The 26,253-nt window shown below is 43.0% G+C and overlaps 1 protein-coding gene and 1 pseudogene across 2 annotated transcripts; both read right to left on the bottom strand.

Moving 5' to 3' along the window:
* Positions 1-10,016: 10,016 nt before the first annotated feature.
* Positions 10,017-10,191, bottom strand: LOC112237059 (annotated as a pseudogene).
* Positions 10,192-12,832: 2,641 nt separating this feature from the next.
* On the bottom strand, positions 12,833-24,855 carry tph1a (tryptophan hydroxylase 1 (tryptophan 5-monooxygenase) a). Of its 2 annotated transcripts, none has more exons than XM_042321922.1 (11): positions 24,698-24,855; positions 22,125-22,262; positions 21,339-21,522; positions 21,033-21,133; positions 20,881-20,948; positions 19,748-19,944; positions 17,927-18,062; positions 17,366-17,492; positions 14,787-14,882; positions 14,317-14,450; positions 12,833-13,866 (listed from the first exon to the last, which is right to left on the bottom strand). In XM_042321922.1, exons 1-11 carry the CDS (start codon positions 24,785-24,787, stop codon positions 13,692-13,694), a joined length of 1,446 nt encoding a protein of 481 aa, XP_042177856.1. In that variant the 5' UTR covers positions 24,788-24,855; the 3' UTR covers positions 12,833-13,691. The 2 variants fall into 2 exon arrangements, with proteins under 2 accessions (XP_042177856.1, XP_042177896.1); XM_042321962.1 differs by lacking the exon at positions 24,698-24,855 and adding an exon at positions 23,616-23,816.
* Positions 24,856-26,253: the final 1,398 nt, after the last annotated feature.

Here is a 26,253-nt window from a genome sequence, read left to right as displayed (position 1 = left end):
ATGTTCTGTTGATTGGTGATGAGATATGTAGTCTACATTATATGTTCTGTTGATTGGTGATGAGATCTGTAGTCTACATTATATGTTCTGTTGATTGGTGATGAGATCTATAGTCTACATCATATCTTCTGTTGATTGGTGATGAGGTCTGTAGCCTACATCATATGTTCTGTTGATTGGTGATGAGGTCTGTAGCCTACATCATATGTTCTGTTGATTGGTGATGAGATATGTAGTCTACATCATAAGTTCTGTTGATTGGTAATGAGATGTGTAGTCTACATCATATGTTCTGTTGATTGGTGATGAGGTCTGTAGTCTACATTATATGTTATGTTAATTGGTGATGAGGTCTGTAGTCTACATCATATGTTCTGTTGATTGGTGATGAGGTCTGTAGTCTACATCATATGTTCTGTTGATTGGTGATGAGGTCTGTAGTCTACATCATAAGTTCTGTTGATTGGTGATGAGGTCTGGAGTCTACATCATATGTTCTGTTGATTGGTGATGAGGTCTGGAGTCTACATCATATGTTCTGTTGATTGGTGATGAGGTCTGTAGCCTACATCATATGTTCTGTTGATTGGTGATGAGGTCTGGAGTCTACATCATAAGTTCTGTTGATTGGTGATGAGGTCTGGAGTCTACATCATATGTTCTGTTGATTGGTGATGAGATATGTAGTCTACATCATAAGTTCTGTTGATTGGTGATGAGGTCTGGAGTCTACATCATAAGTTCTGTTGATTGGTGATGAGGTCTGTAGTCTACATCATATGTTCTGTTGATTGGTGATGAGGTCTGTAGCCTACATCATATGTTCTGTTGATTGGTGATGAGGTCTGTAGCCTACATCATATGTTCTGTTGATTGGTGATGAGATATGTAGTCTACATCATAAGTTCTGTTGATTGGTAATGAGATGTGTAGTCTACATCATATGTTCTGTTGATTGGTGATGAGGTCTGTAGTCTACATTATATGTTATGTTAATTGGTGATGAGGTCTGTAGTCTACATCATATGTTCTGTTGATTGGTGATGAGGTCTGTAGCCTACATCATATGTTCTGTTGATTGGTGATGAGGTCTGTAGTCTACATCATAAGTTCTGTTGATTGGTGATGAGGTCTGGAGTCTACATCATATGTTCTGTTGATTGGTGATGAGGTCTGGAGTCTACATCATATGTTCTGTTGATTGGTGATGAGGTCTGTAGCCTACATCATATGTTCTGTTGATTGGTGATGAGGTCTGGAGTCTACATCATAAGTTCTGTTGATTGGTGATGAGGTCTGGAGTCTACATCATATGTTCTGTTGATTGGTGATGAGATATGTAGTCTACATCATAAGTTCTGTTGATTGGTGATGAGGTCTGGAGTCTACATCATATGTTCTGTTGATTGGTGATGAGATATGTAGTCTACATCATAAGTTCTGTTGATTGGTGATGAGGTCTGGAGTCTACATCATAAGTTCTGTTGATTGGTGATGAGGTCTGGAGTCTACATCATATGTTCTGTTGATTGGTGATGAGATATGTAGTCTACATCATAAGTTCTGTTGATTGGTGATGAGGTCTGGAGTCTACATCATAAGTTCTGTTGATTGGTGATGAGGTCTGTAGTCTACATCATATGTTCTGTTGATTGGTGATGAGGTCTGTAGTCTACATCATATGTTCTGTTGATTGGTGATGAGGTCTGTAGCCTACATCATATGTTCTGTTGATTGGTGATGCGATTACTAGTCTGGGAGGTACAGTAGATGGGAAGACAGTGATGATGTGTATGGCTATAGTTTCTACCTTCTACAGCTCTCCTATTCTACATGATCAACGCACAAAACGACAAGCTACATTACGAATATATGCAGAGTGCACCCATAAATCCACCCTTCTCCTGACAAGGCTCACAGCTGTTCTCTTTTTTTTAACATGATAGCATGTAGTTGAGGCAAGCTATAATTACATAAACAGGGAGATGATGATTCCTAATGTGCATCCCAAATCGCATCCTATTCCTTATGTAGTGCCCTATGAACCCTGGTCAAAAGTAGTGCACTTCATAGGGAATAGGATGCTATGGGTCCTAGTTAAAAGTAGTGCACTACATAGGGAATAGGATGCTATGGGTCCTAGTTAAAAGTAGTGCACTACATAGGGAATAGGATGCTATGGGTCCTAGTTAAAAGTAGTGCACTACATAGGGAATAGGGTGCCATTTGGGACACAGCCCTGTATAATGGCAAGGCTTTGAGAGAGCCACTAAGACTGAGGGGCATTCCCATGTTATTTTTATTTATTTAACCTTTATTTAACTTGGCAAGTCAGTTAAAGAACAAATTCTTATTTACAATGACGGCCTACCAAAAGGCAGAAGGCCTCCTGCGGGGACGGGGGCCTGGGATTAAAAATAAATAAATAAAATATAAATATAGGACAAAACACACATCACGACAAAAGACCTAAGACAACAACATAGCAAGGCAGCAACATATGACACCAACATGGTAGCAACACAACATGACAACAACATGGTAGCAACACAACATGGTACAAACATTATTGGGCACAGACAACAGCACAAAGGGCAAGAAGGTAGAGACAACAATACTTCACGCATAGCAGCAACAACTGTCAGTAAGAGTGTCCATGATTGAGTCTGAATGAAGAGATGGAGATAAAACTGTCCAGTTTGAGTGTTTGTTGCAGCTCGTTCCAGTAGCTAGCTGCAGCGAACTGAAAAGAGGAGCGACTCAGGGATGTGTGTGCTTTGGGGACCTTTAGCAGAACGAGTGTGGGCTGAAAGGATGAGGGCTGCAGACGGTATCTCTGATAGGGGGGAGTCAGGCCTAAGAGGGTTATTCTCATGCTATCCTCATGCTATCCCCATGTTATTCTCATGCTATCCCCATGTTATTCTCATGCTATCCCCATGTTATTCTCATGTTATTCTCATGCTATTCTCATGTTATCCCCATGTTATTCTCATGCTATCCCCATGTTATTATCATGCTATCACCATGTTATTCTCATGTTATTCTCATGTTATTCTCATGTTGTTCTCATGTTATTCCCATGTTATTCTCATGCTATCCTCATGTTATCCCCATGTTATCCCCATGTTATCCTCATGCTATCCCTGTGTTATTCTCATGTTATTCTCATGCTATCCCCATGTTATTCTCATGTTATTCTCATGTTATTCTCATGTTATTCTCATGTTATTCTCATGTTATTCCCATGTTATTCTCATGTTATTCTCATGTTATTCTCATGCTATCCCCATGTTATTCTCATGTTATCCCCATGTTATTCTCATGCTATTCTCATGTTATTCTCATGTTATTCTCATGCTATCCCCATGTTATTCTCATGTTATTCTCATGCTATCCCCATGTTATTCTCATGTTGTTCTCATGTTATTCTCTCTCTGGGGGGGCTGCTGATGGTGTGCCAGGTTGTTCTCTCTCTGGGGGATGCTGATGGTGTTGATAAAGAGAGGTACCCTGGTCGTGTCCCAATATTCTCTCGTTTCTCCTGAAGTTGTACACTTGTTCACTTCCATTTACTGATTCCTGAAAGGTAAATGACTGGTATAAGAAATTCCCAGTAGTCCATGCCTCCACCAACCCAATGTTTTTACATTTGTAGGTAGTGAACGAGTGCACACTTCAGGAGAAAGGATGGATTGGGACGAAACCACTGATTACACACACACAGACATAGGGTAGCATCCAAAATGGCACCCTATTCCTCTTATAGTGCACTACTGTTAGTATGGAATAGACAGTGATGCAGGTAATAACCAATACACTCACACAGTAAGTAGCCTTTTATCAAGGCTAGAACTGTGTAACAAAGAACCTTTAGTTTGTGTTTTAGTTTCTACTGCCCTCTACTGGACTGGGCCTGAACTTCTCTTCAACAGTCTCTCTCTCCACCAATGAGGATGAATTACACAACATGATGATTGTGAAATCAATGGGTTTTCTTTCCGACATTGCAGCTGACTGAAATCTTCCTGCTTTACAAATTATCTCGCTTCATACACAACTACTCATTATTGTTTACCCACAATGCATCACAGCTTTTTCGAACACAGCAATTGATTGGTTAATTTGTGCAAGGCGACTGCTTAGCAGATGGTCTGGAATGCAGCCATGATCTCAAACACACCTGTGACCAGTCTCCCCTGTGACCAGTGTACCCTGTGACCAGTCTCACCTGTGACCAGTCTCACCTGCGACCAGTCTCCACAGAGGACCACAGAGGACCTCATCCCCAGCTGTCCGTCTTCCCCCCCAGGTGAAGACCCGCCCACTTTCTGGGAAAAAGAAGTGGCCCTCCATTTAGTCAGGATCGTTATAAGATGGTACTAAGATAATATAAGATGGTACTAAGACAATATAAGATGGTACTAAGACAATATAAGATGGTACTAAGACAATATAAGATGGTACCAAGACAATATAAGATGGTACTAAGATATTATAAAATGGTACTAAGATATTATAAGATGGTACTAAGATATTATAAGATGGTAACAAGACACTATAAGAGGGTCATACACAATGACAAGTCTTATAATGTGTTAGAACTGTTTCATAATGCATTATACCTGCATGTACCTGCATTAATACTAATACATGTGAATTCTCTAGTTCGATTTCATGCCTCAACACAGACCAACCACAGAGACTCCTCAGATACAGTGCATTCGGAAAGTATTCAGACCCCTTGACTGTCCACATTTTGTTACGTAACAGCCTTATTCTAAAATATATTATTTTCCCTTAATCTAACCACAATAATGACAAAGCGAAAACAGGTTTAGACATTTTAGCAAATGTATAAAAATACAAATAAAGAATACCTTATTTACATAAGTATTCAGACCCTTTGCTATGAGACTCGATATTGAGCTCAGGTTGCATCCTGTTTCCATTGATCATCCTTGAGATGTTTCCACAACTTAATTGGAGTCCACCTGTGGTAAATTCAATTGATTGGACATGATTTGGAAAGGCACACACCTGTTTATATAAGGTCCCACAGTTGACAGTGCATGTCAGAGCAAAGAACAAGCCATTAGGTTGAAGGAATTGTCCGTAGATCTCAGAGACAGGATTGTGTCGAGGCAAAGGTCTGGGGAAGGGCACCAAAACATTTCTGTGGCATTGAAGGTCCCCAAGAACACAGTTGCCTCCATCATTCTTAAATGGAAGAAGTTTGGAACCAACCACCAAGACTCTTCCTTGAGCTAGTCACCCGGGAAAACTGTGCAATTGGGGAAGAAGGGAATTGGTCAGGGAGGTGACCAAGAACCCGATGGTCACTCTGACAGAGCTCCAGAGTTCCTCTGTGCAGATGGGAGAACCTTCCAGAAGGACAACCATCTCTGCAGCACTCCACCAATCAGGCCTTTATGGTAGAGTGGCCAGACGGAAGCCATTCCTCAGTAAAAGGCACATGACAGCCCGCTTGGACTCAGACCATGAGAAACAAGATTCTCTGGTCTAATGAAACCAAGATTGAACTATTTGGCCTGAATGCCAAGCATCACATTTGGAGGAAACCTGGCCCTATCCCTACAGTGAAGCATGGTGGTGGCAGCATTATGCTGTGGGATGTTTTTCAGCAGCAGGGACTGTGAGACTAGTCAGGTTCGAGGGAAAGATGAATGGAGCAAAGTACAGAGAGATCCTTGATGAAAACCTGCTCCAGAGCGCTCAGGACCTCAGACCGAGGCAAAGGTTTGCCTTCCAACAGGACAACAACACTAAGCACATTGCCAAGACAACGCAGGAGTGGCTTTGGGGTAAGTCTCTGAATGTCCTTGGGTGGCCCAGCCAGAGCCCGGACTTGAACCCGATCGAACATCTCTGGAGAGACCTGAAAAAAGCTGCTCAGTGAAGATCCCGAACCTGACAGAGCTTGATCTTCAGAGAAGAATGGGAGAAACTCCCCATATACAGGTGTTCCTAGCGTGTAGCGTCATACGCAAGAAGACTCAAGGCTGTAATCGCTGCCAAAGGTGCTTCAACAAAGTACTGGGTAAAGGGTCTGAATACTTATGTAAATGTGATATTTCTGTCTTTTTAATAGATTTGCTCAAATAAAAAAATAAAAAATTGACTTTGTCATTATGGGGTATTGTGTGTAGATTTATGTGGAAAATTAAAGAATTTAATGATGCAACCGGTCAGGATGCTCTCGATGGTGCACATTGACTCAGTACCTGTACCCCCTGTATACAGCCTTGTTATTGTTATTTTATTGTGTTGTTTTTATTACTTTTTACTTTAGTAAAAATGTATTTGGTAAATATTTTCTTAACTCTTTCTTGAACTGCATTGTTGGTTGGTTAAGAGTTTGTATTTAAGCATTTCATGGTAAGGTCTACACTTGTACTTTGCGCATGTGACAAATAAAGTTTGATTTGATTTGAATGACGGGTCTTTGGGCCTGGTCTCGGAGAAACAGTAGATCCATCGCTTAGGACTCATTAAAGAACACATCTTTGTCCAGTTCCAGGTGAGTAATCGCTGTTCTGATGTTCTGTTCTGATGTTCTGTTCTGATGGTCTGTTCTGATGGTCTGTTCTGATGTTCTGTTCTGATGGTCTGTTCTGATGTTCTGTTCTGATGGTCTGTTCTGATGTTCTGTTCTGATGTTCTATGAGTCATTTAGCAGACACTTATCCAGAGTCACTACAGTAGTGAGTAATTTAGCAGACTCTCTTATCCAGAGTCACTACAGTAGTGAGTCATTTAGCAGACTCTCTTATCCAGAGTCACTTACAGTAGTGAGTCATTTAGCAGACTCTCTTATCCAGAGAGATTTACAGTAGTGAGTCATTTAACAGACTCTCTTATCCAGAGTCACTAATAGTAGTGAGTCATTTAGCAGACTATCTTATCCAGAATCACTTACAGTAGTGAGTCATTTAGCAGACTCTCTTATCCAGAGCCACTTACAGAGCAATTTAGCAGACTCTCTTATCCAGGGAACACCCCCCTATCCACATCGATGGAACAGTAGTGGAGAGGGTAGCAAGTTTTAAGTTCCTCGGCATACACATCACAGACAAACTGAATTGGTCCACCCACACAGACAGCATCGTGAAGAAGGCGCAGCAGCGCCTCTTCAACCTCAGGAGGCTGAAGAAATTCGGCTTGTCACCAAAAGCACTCACAAACTTCTACAGATGCACAATCGAGAGCATCCTGGCGGGCTGTATCACCGCCTGGTACGGCAACTGCTCCGCCCACAACCGTAAGGCTCTCCAGAGGGTAGTGAGGTCTGCACAACGCATCACCGGGGGCAAACTACCTGCCCTCCAGGACACCTACACCACCCGATGTTACAGGAAGGCCATAAAGATCATCAAGGACATCAACCACCCGAGCCACTGCCTGTTCACCCCGCTATCATCCAGAAGGCGAGGTCAGTACAGGTGCATCAAAGCTGGGACCGAGAGACTGAAAAACAGCTTCTATCTCAAGGCCATCAGACTGTTAAACAGCCACCACTAACATTGAGTGGCTGCTGCCAACACACTGACTCAACTTCAGCCACTTTAATAATGGGAATTGATGGGAAATTATGTAAAATAGATCACTAGCCACTTTAAACAATGCTACCTAATATAATGTTTACATACCCTACATTATTCATCTCATATGTATACGTAGATACTGTACTCTATATCATCTACTGCATCTTTATGTAATACATGTATCACTAGCCACTTTAACTATGCCACTTTGTTTACATACTCATCTCATATGTATATACTGTACTCGATACCATCTACTGTATCTTGCCTATGCCGCTCTGTACCATCACTCACTCATATATCTTTATGTACATATTCTTTATCCCCTTACACTGTGTATAAGACAGTAGTTTTGGAATTGTTAGTTAGATTACTTGTTGGTTATTACTGCATTGTCGGAACTAGAAGCACAAGCATTTCGCTACACTCGCATTAACATCTGCTAACCATGTGTATGTGACAAATAAAATTTGATTTGATTTAGAGTCACTTACAGTAGTGAGTCATTTAGCACTCTCTTATCCAGAGTCACTTACAGTAGTAGTGAGAGCATACATTTTCATAGGTGTTCATCATACTGGTTTGCTGTGGGAATTGAACCCACAACCATGGCCTTGCAAGTGCCATGCTCTACCAACTGAGAAATGGATGTTATGAAACTCCCTCGCGTGCATCTGTTTTGGGAAAAAGTCCTCAATGAAACTGACATTAAATGTGGAGAATGATACACTTGCCGTCAAGTAGCCTATTAATGTATATGCATTGCAGGCTACCATTTAATACAATAATTACTTCGAAATGACGATATCACTGGAGTCATTGCAAACCATGTTGTGCCACTTGTGTCGCCTACCTGGAGCTGGCAATCGGATTTAATAAATACCCTAGAACTTCCGTTTGTTGTTGTTGCCTGGTGTTACTATGTATTTATTAATGTCCATGTTTAGTTAATTACATTGGAAGTTATCGATTGCGATCATGGTCACAGCTCTATCGCAAATGTATCATTCTCCACATTTAATGTCAGTTTCATTGTGGACTTTTCCCTGAACAGGTAGGCTAGGTTTTGTAATGCTGATTATGCAATACAAGAGCAAGGTAATGTTGTTAAGAATGTCTTTACTTCCGTATCCTTTTGTAGCACGCATTCAGTTCCGTTCATTACGTAGTAAATAATGCCTAACTTGCCTCACTCCAACTATAGAGTATCACACTCAGATACACATTGGCTTGGCGACTTCGCTAACAGGTTACACAAGTGACGCAAATTGATTCGCAATGACCCCCAGTGATATAATTTCAACATATGTACTGTATCAAATGGTAGGCTAAGGCTACAGCAGTTCACAATGACCTCGAAATTAATAACCCGTTTTTTTACTTTGTGGCTGTGGTAACTAGTGGAAAACGTTGTGCATGTTGTTCACATGTGTATCTGCCCTCTCATTGGCTAGAATAGCCCCACCTGACCTTCCTCCTGCCGACAGGATCCCTTTAACATATATATATATATATTCCTTGTTAGAGCGGCCACTAGTATCAGGTCAATATAATGGATAATCTGTGTTGTAAAGAAGGAGAAACAGCCATCACTTTGTAATACAAACAAACCTCGCTTACATTACAAAGCAAGAGCATATATCAATATAGATAAAATACAATAACCTTCGGCAAACAGCTACACGAACATTAACGAACATACTGTTCAAAAGTAGCTCATATTTCAAAGAATCTAAATCTATGAACATTTATATTGACAACGGCAGGGGGTGCACCATTCCTGGAGGCAGGGGGTGCACCGTTCCTGGAGGCAGGGGGTGCACCGTTCCTGGAGGCAGGGGGTGCACCGTTCCTGGAGGCAGGGGATGCACCGTTCCTGGAGGCAGGGGGTGCACACGTTCCTGGAGGCAGGGGTGCACCGTTCCTGGAGGCAGGGGGTGCACCGTTCCTGGAGGCAGGGGTGCACCGTTCCTGGAGGCAGGGGGCACACCGTTCCTGGAGGCAGGGGTACACCGTTCCTGGAGGCAGGGGGTGCACCGTTCCTGGAGGCAGGGGTGCACCGTTCCTGGAGGCAGGGGCTGCACCGTTCCTGGAGGCAGGGGGTGCACCGTTCCTGGAGGCAGGGGGTACACCGTTCCTGGAGGCAGGGGTGCATCGTTCCTGGAGGCAGGGGGTGCACCGTTCCTGGAGGCAGGGGTGCACTGTTCCTGGAGGCAGGGGTGCACCGTTCCTGGAGGCAGGGGTGCACCGTTCCTGGAGGCAGGGGGTGCACCGTTCCTGGAGGCAGGGGGTGCACTGTTCCTGGAGGCAGGGGGTGCACCGTTCCTGGAGGCAGGGGTGCACCGTTCCTGGAGGCAGGGGTGCACTGTTCCTGGAGGCAGGGGGTGCACCGTTCCTGGAGGCAGGGGGTGCACCGTTCCTGGAGGCAGGGGGTGCACTGTTCCTGGAGGCAGGGGGTGCACTGTTCCTGGAGGTACTGCAATACCAGGTCGATGCGTGGAGTGGACAGAGCAAGCCCCTATTCCATCTCCCTATTCCAAAAATCTATTTAATATATGGTCCCCAGACAGGGGACGTATCAGATATTAAACTGATAACAGATTCTTTTTTCTTTTGGAAAAGTTTTATTAACACATTTCCTTTCAAACACAGCTCAAACATTTTTTACATCATTTCATTCACATAAAAACGTCAATAAGGCATAAAACACAGCATTTGAAAGATACATTTAAATTTGTTAAAAAGTACATGTTAAAACCAATGAAAACAACCATGAATAAAAGTACTTTCCTTGTAAACATCAAATCTGTAAAAGCCATTTAAAATGTGTACTAATGATCTAACAAAGGTAAAACATTTTTAATGAAAAAACATGTCAAAAAGTCACTTTGCTAAAAGGCTGTCTTCGGTCCCTTGTACAGGAGCGGGGTGAGTCCTTATCAAACTCGCCTCATCCTGCTCCTCTGAATAAATTACCATCCCGTCCTTCGGGGCTCAGAGGAGATCCCTCCCCTCTAGGCGCATCGCCCTTGGCGCCGCAGCGCTGTCAGTCCGTGGCCGCCGGGACCTAGGGTGTTGTGGGGGCCCTTCGCCTGGTGTCGAGGCCCCCTTCCTTCCGTACCACCCCAGGGCTTCCGTGGCTACCATGGCCACTGCCTCAAATCAAATCAAATCAAATCAAATTTTATTTGTCACATACACATGGTTAGCAGATGTTAATGCGAGTGTAGCGAAATGCTTGTGCTTCTAGTTCCGACAATGCAGTAATAACGAACAAGTAATCTAACAATTCCAAAAAAACTACTGTCTTATACACAGTGTAAGGGGATAAAGAATATGTACATAAGGATATATGAATGAGTGATGGTACAGAGCAGCATAGGCAAGATACAGTAGATGATATCGAGTACAGTATATACATATGAGATGAGTATGTAAACCAAGTGGCATAGTTAAAGTGGCTAGTGATACATGTATTACATAAGGATGCAGTCGATGATATAGAGTACAGTATCAACGTATGCATATGAGATGAATAATGTAGGGTAAGTAATATTATATAAGGTAGCATTGTTTAAAGTGGCTATTGATATATTTACATCATTTCCCATCAATTCCCATGATTAAAGTGGCTGGAGTAGAGTCAGTGTCATTGACAGTGTGTTGGGGGTGGTCTCTACGCTTTTCCCTACCAGCCGGTTGCGGGAGGACCACAGTGCTTCCTTCAAGCACGTGAGGGTGGGCCAGAACTTGGTGATGGAATAGGCCTTCGGCCCACCCCATACAGCACGAGCTGAGGTGTTTGGTCCTCCCCTGCTGGCAGACACGGGGTGATCAGGGGGCCTGCTTCCTTCCACAGGTCCCTGGTAGCTCTGCACTCCAAGAGCATGTGCCTCACCGACTCTTCTTGGCCGCAGCCTGGTCGGGGCACGCGGATGTCCTCGCCATGCCCCGTGAGTGCATAACGGCCCTGACCGGGAGGATCTCGTGGGCGACCATCCAGGACAGGTCCCGGTGCCGATTCAGGAGAGCAGGATGGGTCACGTTGCGCCAGACCATTGTGGGCTCGCCTATAGCGAGCCCGCGCACTGGACACACTGGTTCCCGATCCTGCACAAGAGAGAGAAGAGAGCGGTGTTTAGTTAAAACCGTGACTATTTCTTTTTCCAGTTTAAAATGTCTTAAAAACTTCTGGAGCTGGACGTAGGGCGGGGGTAGCAGGAAGGAGACTGGGGCTCGCAGGTCGACTGGGATCAGCCTCAGGGTCCTGAGGTAAGATCCCAGCCAGAACCGTGCGAGGGCACTAAGGTCTAGGAGCACGAGGACAGATGCAGAGCCTCGGTCTGACGCCATGAAAAGGTAATTTACCACCTTCACAAGTGCTGTCTCAGTGCTATGATGGGGTCTAAAACCAGACTGAAGCATTTCGTATACATTGTTGTCTTCAGGAAGGCAATGAGTTGCAGCGCAACAGCTTTTTCTACAATTTTTGAGAGGAATGGGAGATTCGATATAGGCCGATAGTTTTTTATATTTTCTGGGTCAAGGTTTGGCTTTTTCAAGAGAGGCTTTATTACTGCCACTTTTAGTGAGTTTGGTACACATCCGGTGGATAGAGAGCTGTTTATTATGTTCAACATAGGAGGGCCAAGCACAGGAAGCAGCTCTTTCAGTAGTTTAGTTGGAATAGGGTCCAGTATGCAGCTTGAAGGTTTAGAGGCCATGATTATTTTCATCATTGTGTTTAGAGATATAGTACTAAAACACTTGAGTGTCTCTTTTGATCCTAGGTCCTGGCAGAGTTGTGCAGACTCAGGACAACTGAGCATTGGAGGAATACCCAGATTTTAAGAGAAAGTCCGTAATTTGCTTTCTAATGATCATCTTTTCCTCAAAGAAATTCATGAATTTATTACTGCTGAAGTGAAGGCCATCCTCTCTTTTGGAATGCTGCTTTTTAAGTTAGCTTTGTGACAGTATCAAAAACACATTTTGGATGGTTCTTATTTTCCTCAATTAGGTTGGTAAAATAGGATGATCGAGCAGCAGTGAGGGCTCTTCGATACTGCACAGTACTGTCTTTCCAAGCTAGTTGGAAGACTAAAAAAATTTTTATTGGATAAATGTGGTGACTATGCTCTTGCTGGGCTAGTTTTCAGGCCTTGTGTGCAGGTTTTGAGAGGTCATTGGTCTAGATATTTTAGCTAGACCTGGCAACCCTGCCATTATCCCACATCCCCATCATTTCACAATGCAAAGACATATTCTCTTCAGGAAAAGTTTATTGTTAAAATGTCAAAGAAATACATAAGAGATACACACTTTTTTTTTCACGACTTGTACATAATCAGTTTACATTTATTTACAGTAGAAAAATAATGATATTTAACGTTTACATGAGTATATGTACTACAGTTACATTTGTAATTTTTTTTTTTATGATTTAGAAGTGGATAACGAGAAAGCTAAATTTTTTTAATGATTTAGAAATGGATAATGTGAACCATTTCTGTCAAAAATCATCCTTGAATACAGTCACACTTTTGAATAGTAATATTATAAATTACAGCATTAAATTCATCCCAGCAACAACCTTACACACAACAATTGGAGGAATATATTGGACACCATAGTGTACATTATTAGTAAGGTACTGTATCTTTGGATGCATTGAATGAGGAAGATAAGGGGAAGTCATAGGCTGGGAGTAATACAGAGGTGGATCACGAGCAGAGTATTTATTTACATAAGAGACGTCACAATAGTGAGGTGTGTGTCAGGGATATGGCTTGGGGGAGGCCCAGATTTCTTCTGTCGGAGCCGTCTCGCCAGTTACCGTCTCCGATGTCATTGTTTGGTGTGAAAATGACCACGGAAGTTGACCAGACAGCACAAACAGATCTGACTGATGGATAATAATTGGACAGGAGAACCAGGAGTGGTGTGTCGAGGTCGTCACATACACTCAGATGATGGCGTTGAGGTCATCAGAGGACCTAGGCCTTGTGTTCCAAATGGCACCCTATTCCCTAAACAGTGCACTACTAGACCAGGGAGGGCCCACATGTAGGCGACAGGGTGTCATTTAGAAGGCAGTACGCGACTCATAGTGCTTTGGGTTGTCACTCAGACCCCCAGGTGTTTGTTAAGCCGGCTGAGGGCGTCGCCCACGATGTCCAGGTCGTGTCTCAGCTCCTCCACCACGCTGTTAATGCTGGGAGTGTCCTTCAGAACATCCACACTCTGGGTGTAGGGGTTATATCGCACCGTGAACGGACGCTTGATCGTCTTGGCAAACTCCCTGCAGGATGGGGAAGAATGAGTTATTGTGTGTATATCTAGAAGAGACTATCTAAAAGCCTTTATACGTTCCCACACTGATGGTAGGAGTCAGTAACAGACTATGTGTTCAGGTTGCAAGTTCAAATCCCCGAGCTGACAAGGTACAAATCTGTCGTTCTGCCCCCTGAACAGGCAGTTAACCCACTGTTCCCCGGTAGGCCGTCATTGAAAATAAGAATTTGTTCTTAACTGACTTGCCTAGTTAAATAAAGGTAAAAATTAATTTAAAAAATGTATCAATCCAGTAACACTTTATTTACAGGGTATCTACACAAGGACATCATAACACATTCACAACCGGTACATAACCAGTACACACGTCCTTCTGAAGGTAATCAACCTTTTAATAATGTGTTACTATACAGTAAGATCCCAGATGCCCTTTGACCCTAAGGGTTTCACTCCTCACCTCATCTTGACTTTGGCCTCCTCGAAGCTGTCGGACACAAAGTAGACATCCTGAAATGTGGTGATGATGCACTCTTGTTTACATGTGACCTTGGGGTCAAAGGGCATGATGACGGCGTTACCAGACAGAGCATGCTGGAGGGGGGAGGAAGAACAAAACATCTGGAATGTGCAGAGGTTGTGCCCTAAATGGCAGTTTATTCCCCATAATGCATTACTTTTGCAATGGTCCAGTTTCCCAGGCCCAGATTAAGACTAATCTTGTAAAAAAAAAAAAATTAAAAACAGCATTCTCCCCTAAATAACTTTGTAATAGAATATTCCCTTTAGTTTCTAATATAACGGTAAATGTGTTGACTTGACAGTCGCTGGACCCGTGTTAGAGTCCCAGTCGGGGGACCCGTGTTAGAGTCCCAGTCGGGGACCCCCCCGACCCCCCCCACAGATTTTGCTACAATGATATTGATATACCTGGAGTTCACTGATGGAGGACAGCAGGCCTGCTCCGTACGCTCTCAGCTTCCCCTCCTGTTTACACAGGCCGAACTCCACCGTGAAGAAATAACACTGAAACACAACAACACATGTAAGAGTCAGTAATGACATGTGAACTGCCCCTTCTCTAGGTTCTAGCACGGTCCCAGATCTGTTTGTGGTCTTGTGCCAACTCTGATGGTCATTGTCACATCAATAATGATAAGAGTTGACAAGACAGAACAATCAGATGTAGGACCAGGCTAACAAGGTTCGGGGTGGGTGTCTAAGCTATTCTCAACCAGCCAAGTTCAGGGTTGGTGACTAAGCTATTCTCAACCTGCCAAGTTCAGGGTTGGTGACTAAGCTATTCTCAACCTGCCAAGTTCAGGGTTGGTGACTAAGCTATTCTCAACCAGCCAAGTTCAGGGTTGGTGACTAAGCTATTCTCAACCAGCCAAGTTCAGGGTTGGTGACTAAGCTATTCTCAACCAGCCAAGTTCAGGGTTGGTGACTAAGCTATTCTCAACCAGCCAAGTTCAGGGTTGGTGACTAAGCTATTCTCAACCAGCCAAGTTCAGGGTTGGTGACGAAGCTATTCTCAACCAGCCAAGTTCAGGGTTGGTGACGAAGCTATTCTCAACCAGCCAAGTTCAGGGTTGGTGACTAAGCTATTCTCAACCAGCCAAGTTCAGGGTTGGTGACGAAGCTATTCTCAACCAGCCCAGTTCAGGGTTGGTGACTAAACTATTCTCAACCAGCCAAGTTCAGGGTTGGTGACGAAGCTATTCTCAACCAGCCCAGTTCAGGGTTGGTGACTAAACTATTCTCAACCAGCCAAGTTCAGGGTTGGTGACTAAGCTATTCTCAACCAGCCAAGTTCAGGGTTGGTGACTAAGCTATTCTCAACCAGCCCAGTTCAGGGTTGGTGACTAAGCTATTCTCAACCAGCCCAGTTCAGGGTTGGTGACTAAACTATTCTCAACCAGCCAAGTTCAGGGTTGGTGACTAAGCTATTCTCAACCAGCCAAGTTCAGGGTTGGTGACTAAGCTATTCTCAACCAGCCAAGTTCAGGGTTGGTGACGAAGCTATTCTCAACCAGCCCAGTTCAGGGTTGGTGACTAAACTAATCTCAACCAGCCAAGTTCAGGGTTGGTGACTAAACTAATCTCAACCAGCCATCCTTGAGAAGAAGGCGAGTAATGTTACTAGACAGCAGTGTTATAAAGTACTGAAGTAAAAAAATACTTTAAAGTACTACTTAAGTCATTTTTTTTTAAAGGTATCTGTACTTTACTATTTATATTTTTGACAACTTTTACTTTACTACATTCCTGAAGAAAAGAAAATGTTTTACTCTGTACATTTTCCCTGACACCCAAAAGTACTTGTTACATTTTAAATGTCATTTCTATGAAAGTATCTTTACTCCCCCCGATCACGGTACTCCCCCCAACTACCGATCACGGTACTTCCCCCCAACTACCGATCACGGTACTTCCCCCCCAACTACCGATCACGGTACTTCCCCCCCAACTACCGATCACGGTACTTCCCCCCAACTACCGATCACGGTACTTCCCCCCCAACTACCGATCACGGTACTTCCCCCCCAACTACCGATCACGGTACTTTCCCCCAACTACCGATCACGGTACTTTCCCCCCAACTACCGATCACGGTACTTTCCCCCCCAACTACCGATCACGGTACTTTCCCCCCAACTACCGATCACGGTACTTTCCCCCCTCCCAACTACCGATCACGGTACTTTCCCCCCTCCAACTACCGATCACGGTACTTTCCCCCCAACTACCGATCACGGTACTTTCCTTTCCCCCAACTACCGATCACGGTACTTTCCCCCAACTACCGATCACGGTACTTTCCCCCAACTACCGATCACGGTACTTTCCCCCAACTACCGATCACGGTACTTTCCCCCCCAACTACCGATCACGGTACTTTCCCCCCAACTACCGATCACGGTACTTCCCCCCCCAACTACCGATCACGGTACTTTCCCCCCAACTACCGATCACGGTACTTTCCCCCAACTACCGATCACGGTACTTTCCCCCCCCAACTACCGATCACGGTACTTTCCCCCCAACTACCGATCACGGTACTTTCCCCCAACTACCGATCACGGTACTTTCCCCCCAACTACCGATCACGGTACTTTCCCCCCAACTACCGATCACGGTACTTTCCCCCCCAACTACCGATCACGGTACTTTTTGTTACAGAATCTACAAGGTTCAGTGTTGGTACTAAATTGATCTCAAGCACCAGTCAGAATTGTTTTCAACTTTTATATTTAATATAACATCTATTATATTCAGTGCTGGTACAAAACTAATGTCCCTGGGAAGGCTAGTGTTAGACAGGATGACTACTCGAACCGTCCCTGGGAAGGCTAGTGTTAGACAGGATGACTACTCGAACCGTCCCTGGGAAGGCTAGTGTTAGACAGGATGACTACTCGAACCGTCCCTGGGAAGGCTAGTGTTAGACAGGATGACTACTCGAACCGTCCCTGGGAAGGCTAGTGTTAGACAGGATGACTACTCACAGTGGCCAGGGTCTGTATGGATTCATCTGAAGCTCCGAGGGAAGCCAGGCCTATCTCCTGGGAGAACTGGGCGAAGCTGGGCTCAGCCAGCAACGGGACATGACCCAGCAATTCATGGCATGTGTCTCTGTGTGACCAGAAACAAGAAACTCTGAGTTATACAGCCCTTTATTTAGTTTTCTTATACATTATGTACTCTATACATTCAGTGCATGTAATATGTAATATGTAATGTATGTAGTGTGTAATATATGTAGTGTGTAATGTGTGTAGTATGCAAGGTAAATAAACACAGAATAAATGGTGAATCTAGCTAACTAGCTCATGATGAGATTATACCCTACAGTTGGGACATACCTTTCAGGTCATTCAGAATGTTGGTTAAGGGCCCTTCACTGAGGAATGTGGTTGTTCGTGATCATTGTGCATGTTTTGCATTTCCTATGCTGCCGTGCTGATGGAATTGTTGTGTAACTGTAAAAATGCAGGGCTCACTTGCAAGAGAGACCTTGGTCTAAATGGGACACCCTGCTAAAATAAATGATGTATTGGGGTACTTACGGCTCTGGTGTGTAGAGGGGGTCGGAGCTGTGTCGGACATACTGGGTACAGTGGAACACACGGAAGGCCAGACCAGCTAGGAAGTCTCTGGGGGAGAGGTAACCTGCCACAGGCCTGATGGTAAAGCCTGTCCGCTCTAAAAGATTCAAGGCAATGTCACATACTGGATCCAAACTGTCACAAACAGAGGCCTGTTCCTGATCAATCTTACAAAATATTATATAAAAAAATATTTAAAAATTCAGCAAACTTAACATGTATAAATATGTTTATGAACATAACAAGATTCAACAACTGAGACAAACTGAACAAGTTCCACAGACATGTGACTAACAGAAATTGAATAATGTGTCCCTGAACGAAGGGGGGGGGGGGTCAAAATCAAAAGTAACAGTCAATGCAGCTGGTGGCCACACCAGAAACTAAGTACTACAGTGCATCTCCTCGTGGACTACACCAGATTTTCCAGTTCTTGCTGTGAGATGTTACCCCACTCTTCCACCAAGGCACCTGCAAGTTCCCAGACATTTCTGGGGGGAATGGCCCTAGCCCTCCGATCCAACAGGTCCCAGACGTGCTCAATGGGATTGAGGTCCGGGCTCTTCGCTGGCCAAGGCAGAACACTGATATTCCTGTCTTGCAGGAAATCACACACAGAACGAGCAGTATGGCTGGTGGCATTGTCATGCCGGTGGAGGGTCAGGTCAGGATGAGCCTACAGGAAGGGTACCACATGAGGAAGGAGGATGTCTTTCCTGTAACACACAGTGTTGAGATTGCCTGCAATGCCAACAAGCTCAGTCCGATGATGCTGTGACACACCACCCCAGACCATGATGGACCCACCTCCAAATCGATCCCGCTCCAGGATACAGGCCTCGGTGTAACGCTCATTCCTTCGACAATAAACGTGAATCCGACCATCACCCCTGGTGAGACAAAACCGCGACTCGTCAGTGAAGAGCACTTCTTGTCAGTCCTGTCTGGTCCAGCAATGGTGAGTTTGTGCCCATAGGCGACGTTGTTGCCGGTGATGTCTGGTGAGGACCTGCCTTTCAACAGGCCTATAAGCCCTCAGTTCAGCCTCTCTCAGCCCATTGCGGACAGTCTGAGCACTGATGGAGGGATTGTGCGTTCCTGGTGCAACTCGGGCAGTTGTTGTTGCCATCCTGTACCTGTCCCGCAGGTGTGATGTTCAGATGTACCGATCCTGTGCAGGTGTTTTTACACATGGTCTGCCACTGCGAGGACGATCAGCTGTCCATCCTGTCTCCCTGTAGCACGGTCTTAGGTGTTTCACAGTACGGACATTGCAATTTATTGTCCTGGCCACATATGTAGTCCTCATGCCTCCTTGCAGCATGCCTAAGGCATGTTCACGCAGATGAGTAGGGACCCTGGGCATCTTTCTTTTGGTGTTTTTAAGTCAGTAGAAAGGCCTCTTTAGTGTCCTAAGTTTTCATAACTGTGACCTTAATTGCCTGCCGTCTGAAAGCTGTTAGTGTCTTAACGACCGTTCCACAGGTGCATGTTCATAAATTGTTTATGGTTCATTGAACAAACATGGGAAACATGTTTAAACCCTTTACAGTGACAATCTGTGAAGTTATTTGGATTTTTAGGAATGATCTTTGACAGACAGGGTCCTGAAAAAGAGACGTTTCTTTTTTTGCTGAGTTTAGTTATATGTTACATTTATTTTACCATTAAAGTCTAACACACTCTTGCTCTGTCTGTATCTCTCTGTTTCGGTCTCTCTGTTTATCCATCTGTGTGTGTCTCTCTAACACACACAGTATATACACAAGCCACCCATCTCACCTCTAAGGAAGCGTGATACGTCCTCTAGCTGGGGTATGTTATCCTCTCTACATTCACAGTGTTTGGCCAGTAGAGGCAGATTCTTCAGGTACTCTCTACAGGCGTGGGTAGGGTACAGCTTGTTGAGCTCCCGGTACACCACCGCCCACGTCGCCAACTCCTCCTCTGTAAACTCTATACGAGGGATAGGATCCCCACTGGACAAGGACAAGATCATGGCTGTTATTAGAACATGGTAGAGTAGAATACAGTAGAGTAGAATACGGTAGAATGGAGTGGAGTAGAATATAGTACAGTAGAATATAGTAGAGTACAGTAGAATACATTAGAATATAGTAGAGTAGTGCAGTAGAATAGAGTACAGTAGAATAGAGCAGAGTACAGTTCAGTAGAATGGAGTATAGTACCGTAGAATATAGTAGAGCACAGTAGACTATAGTAGGTTAGAGTAGAATAGAATACAGTAGAATATAAGAGAATACAGTACAGTAGAATATAGTAGAGTAGAATACAGTAGAATATAGTAGAGTAGAGTACAGTAGAATAGAGTACAGTACAGAGGAATAGAGTACAGTACAGAGGAATACAGTAGAGTAGAATACGGTAGAATGGAGTGGAGTAGAATATAGTAGAGTACAGTAGAATACATTAGAATATAGTAGAGTAGTGCAGTAGAATAGAGTACAGTAGAATAGAGCAGAGTACAGTACCATAGAATATAGTAGAGCACAGTAGACTATAGTAGAGTAGGTTAGAGTAGAATAGAATAGAGTACAGTATAATATAAGAGAATACAGTACAGTAGAATATAGTAGAGTAGAATACAGTAGAATATAGTACAGTACAGAGGAATAGAGTACAGTACAGAGGAATAGAGTAGAGTAGAATACAGTAGAATAGAGTGGAGTAGAATATAGTAGAGTACAGTAGAATACATTAGAATATAGTAGAGTACAGTAGAATACATTAGAATATAGTAGAGTAGTGCAGTAGAAGAGTACAGTAGAATAGAGTAGAGTTCAGTAGAATATAGTAGAACTAGAATAGGAGGAAACTTGATATGGGATCCATTATTCGATTATAATGATCTTTTATTCTTGGAAAATGTGTTATTTCAACCATAATGTACTTACTGTCTGTAGTTCATGGCGAGATCAGCGAAATGCTTCCTCCTCCTTCTGTAGACGTTGTCCTTGAAGCCCTGTGAGAAGAGGGTGAGATCAAGATAAAGTCATGTATAAACGTTATAAAGTAATGCCCTAGTTTCTAGAATTATATTACATACCGGATGGTCAGCATACAAGTCTGATCCGTACATTAGAACCCGGTTGGCACACTTGTCCAGATCTGAGATCTTCTTGGGGAACCAGGGGACATTTTCTATATCTGAAATCGAAAGGATTTGTTTTTCCACTTAAAATTTGGTCCATCGTGTATTTGTAAAGTTCGGAATATACTTCTGTGAGACTAAGTGTAAATACAGTATACTGTTGTAATATAAAACTTTACTCAATATACTGTGATAGAATATACTCTTTTAACAAAACGTAGATATCAATAATATATATTTTTTAATTCTACTGTGGCCTACCTTCTTCAGGTAAACAGGAGTTATCAGGAGGGTCCATGTCCACTACGTTAACGTGCTCACGCAGCAGCTGAATGATCTCGTTGAGCTGCTCGTGATCGCTGTCACAGTCCACGAAGATCTCAAATTCAGAGTTACGCCTTTTCGATTTTCTGGATTCTATGTGGACAAGATTGACGTGGTTTTCCTGTAAAATAAATGGAATATATAGGTTTTTTTTTTTTAAAAGGTGTTTTATTTGTTACAATCTACAATATAATGTGTGTAATCTAGAATCTGCTGCTACGTTTGTAATTTATTGTTCAGTAATGTTTATGGAAATCATATCATGCAAAACAGTAGAGGCCTGCATTGCATAGTTACTTCACCCCTACCTACATGTACAAACTACCTCAACTAACTTGTATCACCGCATACTGACTCCATACCGGTACCCCCTGTATATAGCCTCGTTGTTATGTTATTGTGTTCCCTGCTATTATTTTTTTACTTTAGTTTATTTGGTAAATATTTTCTTAACTCTTCTTGAACTGCACTGTTGGTTAATGGCTGCACTGTTGGTTAATGGCTGCACTATTGTTTAAGTAATAATTCCACGGTAAACTACCTGTTTGTATTCGGCGTATGTGACAAATAAAGTTTGATAATCACGTTGAACCAACATAGCCTAAATAGACCAATTTATAATCGGATTTTTACATCAGGTGAGATCAAAAAGTTTAAATACCAATGTTGTCACAAACGAGATAGGTTACATACATCGTGCAGGTGCACATTAATTAAGTTTACCTGGAAAAGTTTCAGCGCCTTCACTAGTCCTCCGACTTCATTCTTGAGTGAGAAGACAATCGCTGCTCGGCCGTCTGACGGCGCGTTCTTTTTCTCTGTTCTGCATTCTTCAATCTTTGTGAAGGTTGATTTGTTCATCTGTGTGTGGGAGGAAAAAGACAACAAAAACAGAAATTAGCGTCATGAGTCAACGACAGATTTGACGAATGCCCTTTTCAACAGCCAACTTTAATTAGTGTCGCTAGTATCCATCCAATGGCGCTAGGGTAGCCTAGTATCCATCCAATGGCGCTAGGGTAGCCTAGTATCCATCCAATGGCGCTAGGGTAGCCTAGTATCCATCCAATGGCGCTAGGGTAGCCTAGTATCCATCCAATGGCGCTAGGGTAGCCTAGTATCCATCCAATGGCGCTAGGGTAGCCTAGTATCCATCCAATGGTGCACAGTCTGTCTGCCTGCTTGGGACATTTAGTCACTCAGCTGTGAAGGTGGCGGCTGTTGAATGCACGTGGCCCGAAACTACATATCAGTCGACGTGTTGTGTGTTTTGGGAATTGTAAGGTTAAATAACTTGGAATAGTTGTATATATATATATATATATATATATATATATATATATATATATATATATATATATATATATATATATATATATATATATATATACACAACTATTCCAAGTTATATATATATATATATATATATATATATATATATATATATATATATATATATATATATATATATATATATACACATATGCCTAGGACTACTTGGATTGATTTGTAAACTTGTACATTGAAGAAATACAATTAAACGTCAGAAAACTAATACACCACATTAAATAAGCAAGAATCTAATTCACTTTGCTAACTAACAGCACGTTTAAATCCAGGTCTAAACTAGCCTATACTGTCGTGCCAATTAACTAATCAGTTGATCATACACGCACAAAAATCGGACTAGCACAATAACCGGAACAATATCCAGATCAGATGAATCACTTACTTTATCCCGATTATTTTACAGATAAAACTGTGTTCTCTAGTTTGTGGTTAAGAATTAAGATAACTCGTAAAAAAACAAAACATTTGAATGTAATAGCAGAAACTATTGTACGTTTAACCTGTTTGGATTAGATTGGATTAGTGGCGAGGGTCAATCGATTTGAATCCCGTCATCACGTCAATGGAAATCAGCACCCCGGATAGCAATAACCCCATTTTAAACGTTGGTTGGTTGGCGCTGTCCATTGTTCTGAATTTCACTGGCTCGGTGAAAGGCACAGTTTCAAGGCATCCAGTTTTTCATAACAATTAAGTAATAAATAAAACATAAAGCTAATATCTTAGTCTAATTACAGTCAACACGTTATTCAGTTAAAGTGCCATTTTGTAACACTTATCCTATAGTCTAAGATAAATGTAGCTAATTTAATTTGCCACCAACTGTACATCCTTCAGTGACAATGAATTTAATTTGCTACCAACCATATTTCCCTCAGCTAATATGGACGAGACAGCGCGGGAAACCAGTTGTCGTTGGCCCCCAGTCAGTAGAATCCGTAGCAGCATTATATCAAGCGAGATAGCAGTTTGGGACACCGGACAGTGGCACAGAACGGGTCAAATTGGCAGGACTGCGCTGTAGGTGATTCGGCGTCTTGGTTTAACGAAGTAACGAAGGTGTGCCGGTGTCGGGTCCAAACACGAGATTTAAAGCAATCCCATTTAGGAGAGCGTGAGGTCGGAAGCCTATTATTAGCTCCTCTAAAGCCACTTTAATCAACCACGCGAGATTAAGGTGCAGTTAATGAATCCAACACGATACTGTTTTAAGTGATCTTAATTTGATGTGAGTGATTATCTTACCCTATCACTTCTAATACGGGTATATATATTTATATTTTTTTATTTGATCGTTTTTATATATATTATAAATTGATGGTGAAAACGTCTGTATCAGTAGGCTAGTTATAGAGAGGTAACAGGTAACATTTCTGATGAATGAGAAACTGAAATGTTAGATGTGTTTTAATTGATTTAGCCTAATTGGGTTGGAGTACAAGTGCTGTTTCAAGAGGTTCGAGTGATTCTATATTTACGATTTATAGATAAGTCTTTTCAACCAGGCAATGCAAGATATTTGCAATTCTTTTTGGCAATGTTTTGTGTCCCTGCAAAGTTCTGCACTCGTGAAGTTCTTAGCGGATGACGCATTGTAATGATCACCAGATTAAAACGGCTTAACCAGAGCTATATATATATATACACACACATGACTCTGGGTTTAACCAGTGACGACAAAAAAAACATGCAACTGTCGTTGACTACTGAGAAATGAATGTTTAGGCCTACTAATTAGGCCACTACTAAATTGATATGACGTCAATCGCCAAATAGTTTTGTTTAAACGAATTGGGTGTTCAAAAAGTAGAATAAGCCAATGCTTATCTCCCATTCAAACGGATATCCCCGTTCCAAATGCAATGTATGGATAACTATAAAGAAAGTTGCCTACAACAAGAAAACAAATATCGAATAAGGCAGAAAAAAAGGAAAGAATTTCTTACCTCATTGTTCAGTAGCTTTTCTTCATTCCCTATGTTCATGGAGTCGAAAGATCTTCCTCGGCGCGGTCCTACAATTTTATTGGAATACATATTAAAGTTCGGAACTATTTATTCCCCTGTCTTGCGGATGTTTATCGACTTTGTAAAGTGGTAGTCTGCTAGGAGGAAGAGCAGGCTTCGGTATTTATCAACCACAATGCCGAGAGAGAGGAGGGGGCAGGATGGATGAGAGAGCAGGGGGCCAGGGGAGCGGAGAGGGGACAGGGTGGATGGGAGAGGAGGGGGCAGGGGAGAGGAGAGGAGAGAGAAGGGGGCAGGGGAGAGTAGAGGGCAGGGGAGAAGAGAGAGGAGGAGGCAGGGTGAAGGAGAGAGGAGGAGGCAGGGTGAAGGAGAGAGGAGGGGGCAGAGGAGAGGAGAGAAGAGAAGGGGGCAGGAGAGAGGAGGGGGCAGGGGAGAGAAGTGAAGGGGGCAGGAGAGAGGAGGGGGCAGGGGAGAGAAGTGAAGGGGGCAGGAGAGAGGAGGGGGCAGGGGAGTGGAGGGGAGAGGAGAGAGAAGGGGGCAGGGGAGAGGAGGGGAAAGAAGAGAGGAGGGGGCAGGAGAGAGGAGAAGGGAGAGGGGAGGTGGCAGGAGGAGGATAGAGGAGGGGTAGCGGGGAGGATAGAAGAAATAGCAGGGGGTGCTGACGTGTGTGCTTCGCGTGTGTGTATGTGACGAGGGGGAGGACAAGCAACAATAATATCAGTCGACAGCAAATGGAAAAAGAGAAGCGTCATGGGGAAATGAATTCATCTAAGATACCTTTTCATTTTGTCTGACGACCTAAAAGAGCCAACGGAAACATTACCGTACAGAGATCAAACAGTAGAATATTCCTAAAAGAAAGGCCTTTCGGATGACGTATACGTTCCATTAAACCAATGTGTGTTGTTGTTGATGATTCATCTTTCATCATGTGGGGCTTTCACACTGATCTCAATTCGATTTTGTCATCATGGATTTTCCCATTCGTTGAGGTCAGCAAAAAAAAAAAAACTCTCGTAAGTCTACTGAAGATATTTTATAACTCAATGCTGGTTAGAATAACCAATAGCCTTCTCACTTACCGGTACTGTCCAGCAAACAGGGAATGAGATTACTGATCTGCATTGGGAACATGGTCCTAGTGTTAATTTAATAAACTACAACATTGTTTTGAAGATCTGTAAGCGCTTCCTCATTTCTAACCAATCACACAGCTTCCAGTTCAGACAACATTCTAGTAATCTCATGTGAGTGAATGCTTCCTGAAGCTGATGATGATGTTTGAAGATCTGTAAGCGCTTCCTCATTTCTAACCAATCACACAGCTTCCAGTTCGGACAACATTCTAGTAATCTCATGTGAGTGAATGCTTCCTGAAGCTGATGATGATGTTTGAAGATCTGTAAGCGCTTCCTCATTTCTAACCAATCACACAGCTTCCAGTTCAGACAACATTCTAGTAATCTCACGTGAGTGAATGCTTTCTAAAGCCGATGATGATGTTTGAAGATCTGTAAGCGCTTCCTCATTTCTAA

This window comes from Oncorhynchus tshawytscha, linkage group LG01, assembly GCF_018296145.1.
Source record: "Oncorhynchus tshawytscha isolate Ot180627B linkage group LG01, Otsh_v2.0, whole genome shotgun sequence".
In the NCBI taxonomy this organism is placed as follows: domain Eukaryota; kingdom Metazoa; phylum Chordata; class Actinopteri; order Salmoniformes; family Salmonidae; genus Oncorhynchus; species Oncorhynchus tshawytscha.
The sequence above is the reverse complement of the archived record's forward strand: the minus strand, read 5'-3'. Positions and strand labels throughout refer to the sequence as shown.

Coding starts and splice junctions, on each gene's coding strand:
- tph1a (XM_042321922.1), bottom strand. CDS start 24,787: ATGTATTCCAATAAAATTGTAGGACCGCGCCGAGGAAGATCTTTCGAC. Junction 14,883..17,365: donor CCATACAGACCCTGGCCACT/GTGAGTAGTCAT, acceptor GTTGTGTTTCAG/TGTTATTTCTTCACGGTGGA. Junction 14,451..14,786: donor CCTCCATCAGTGAACTCCAG/GTATATCAATAT, acceptor TCCCCCCTCCAG/CATGCTCTGTCTGGTAACGC.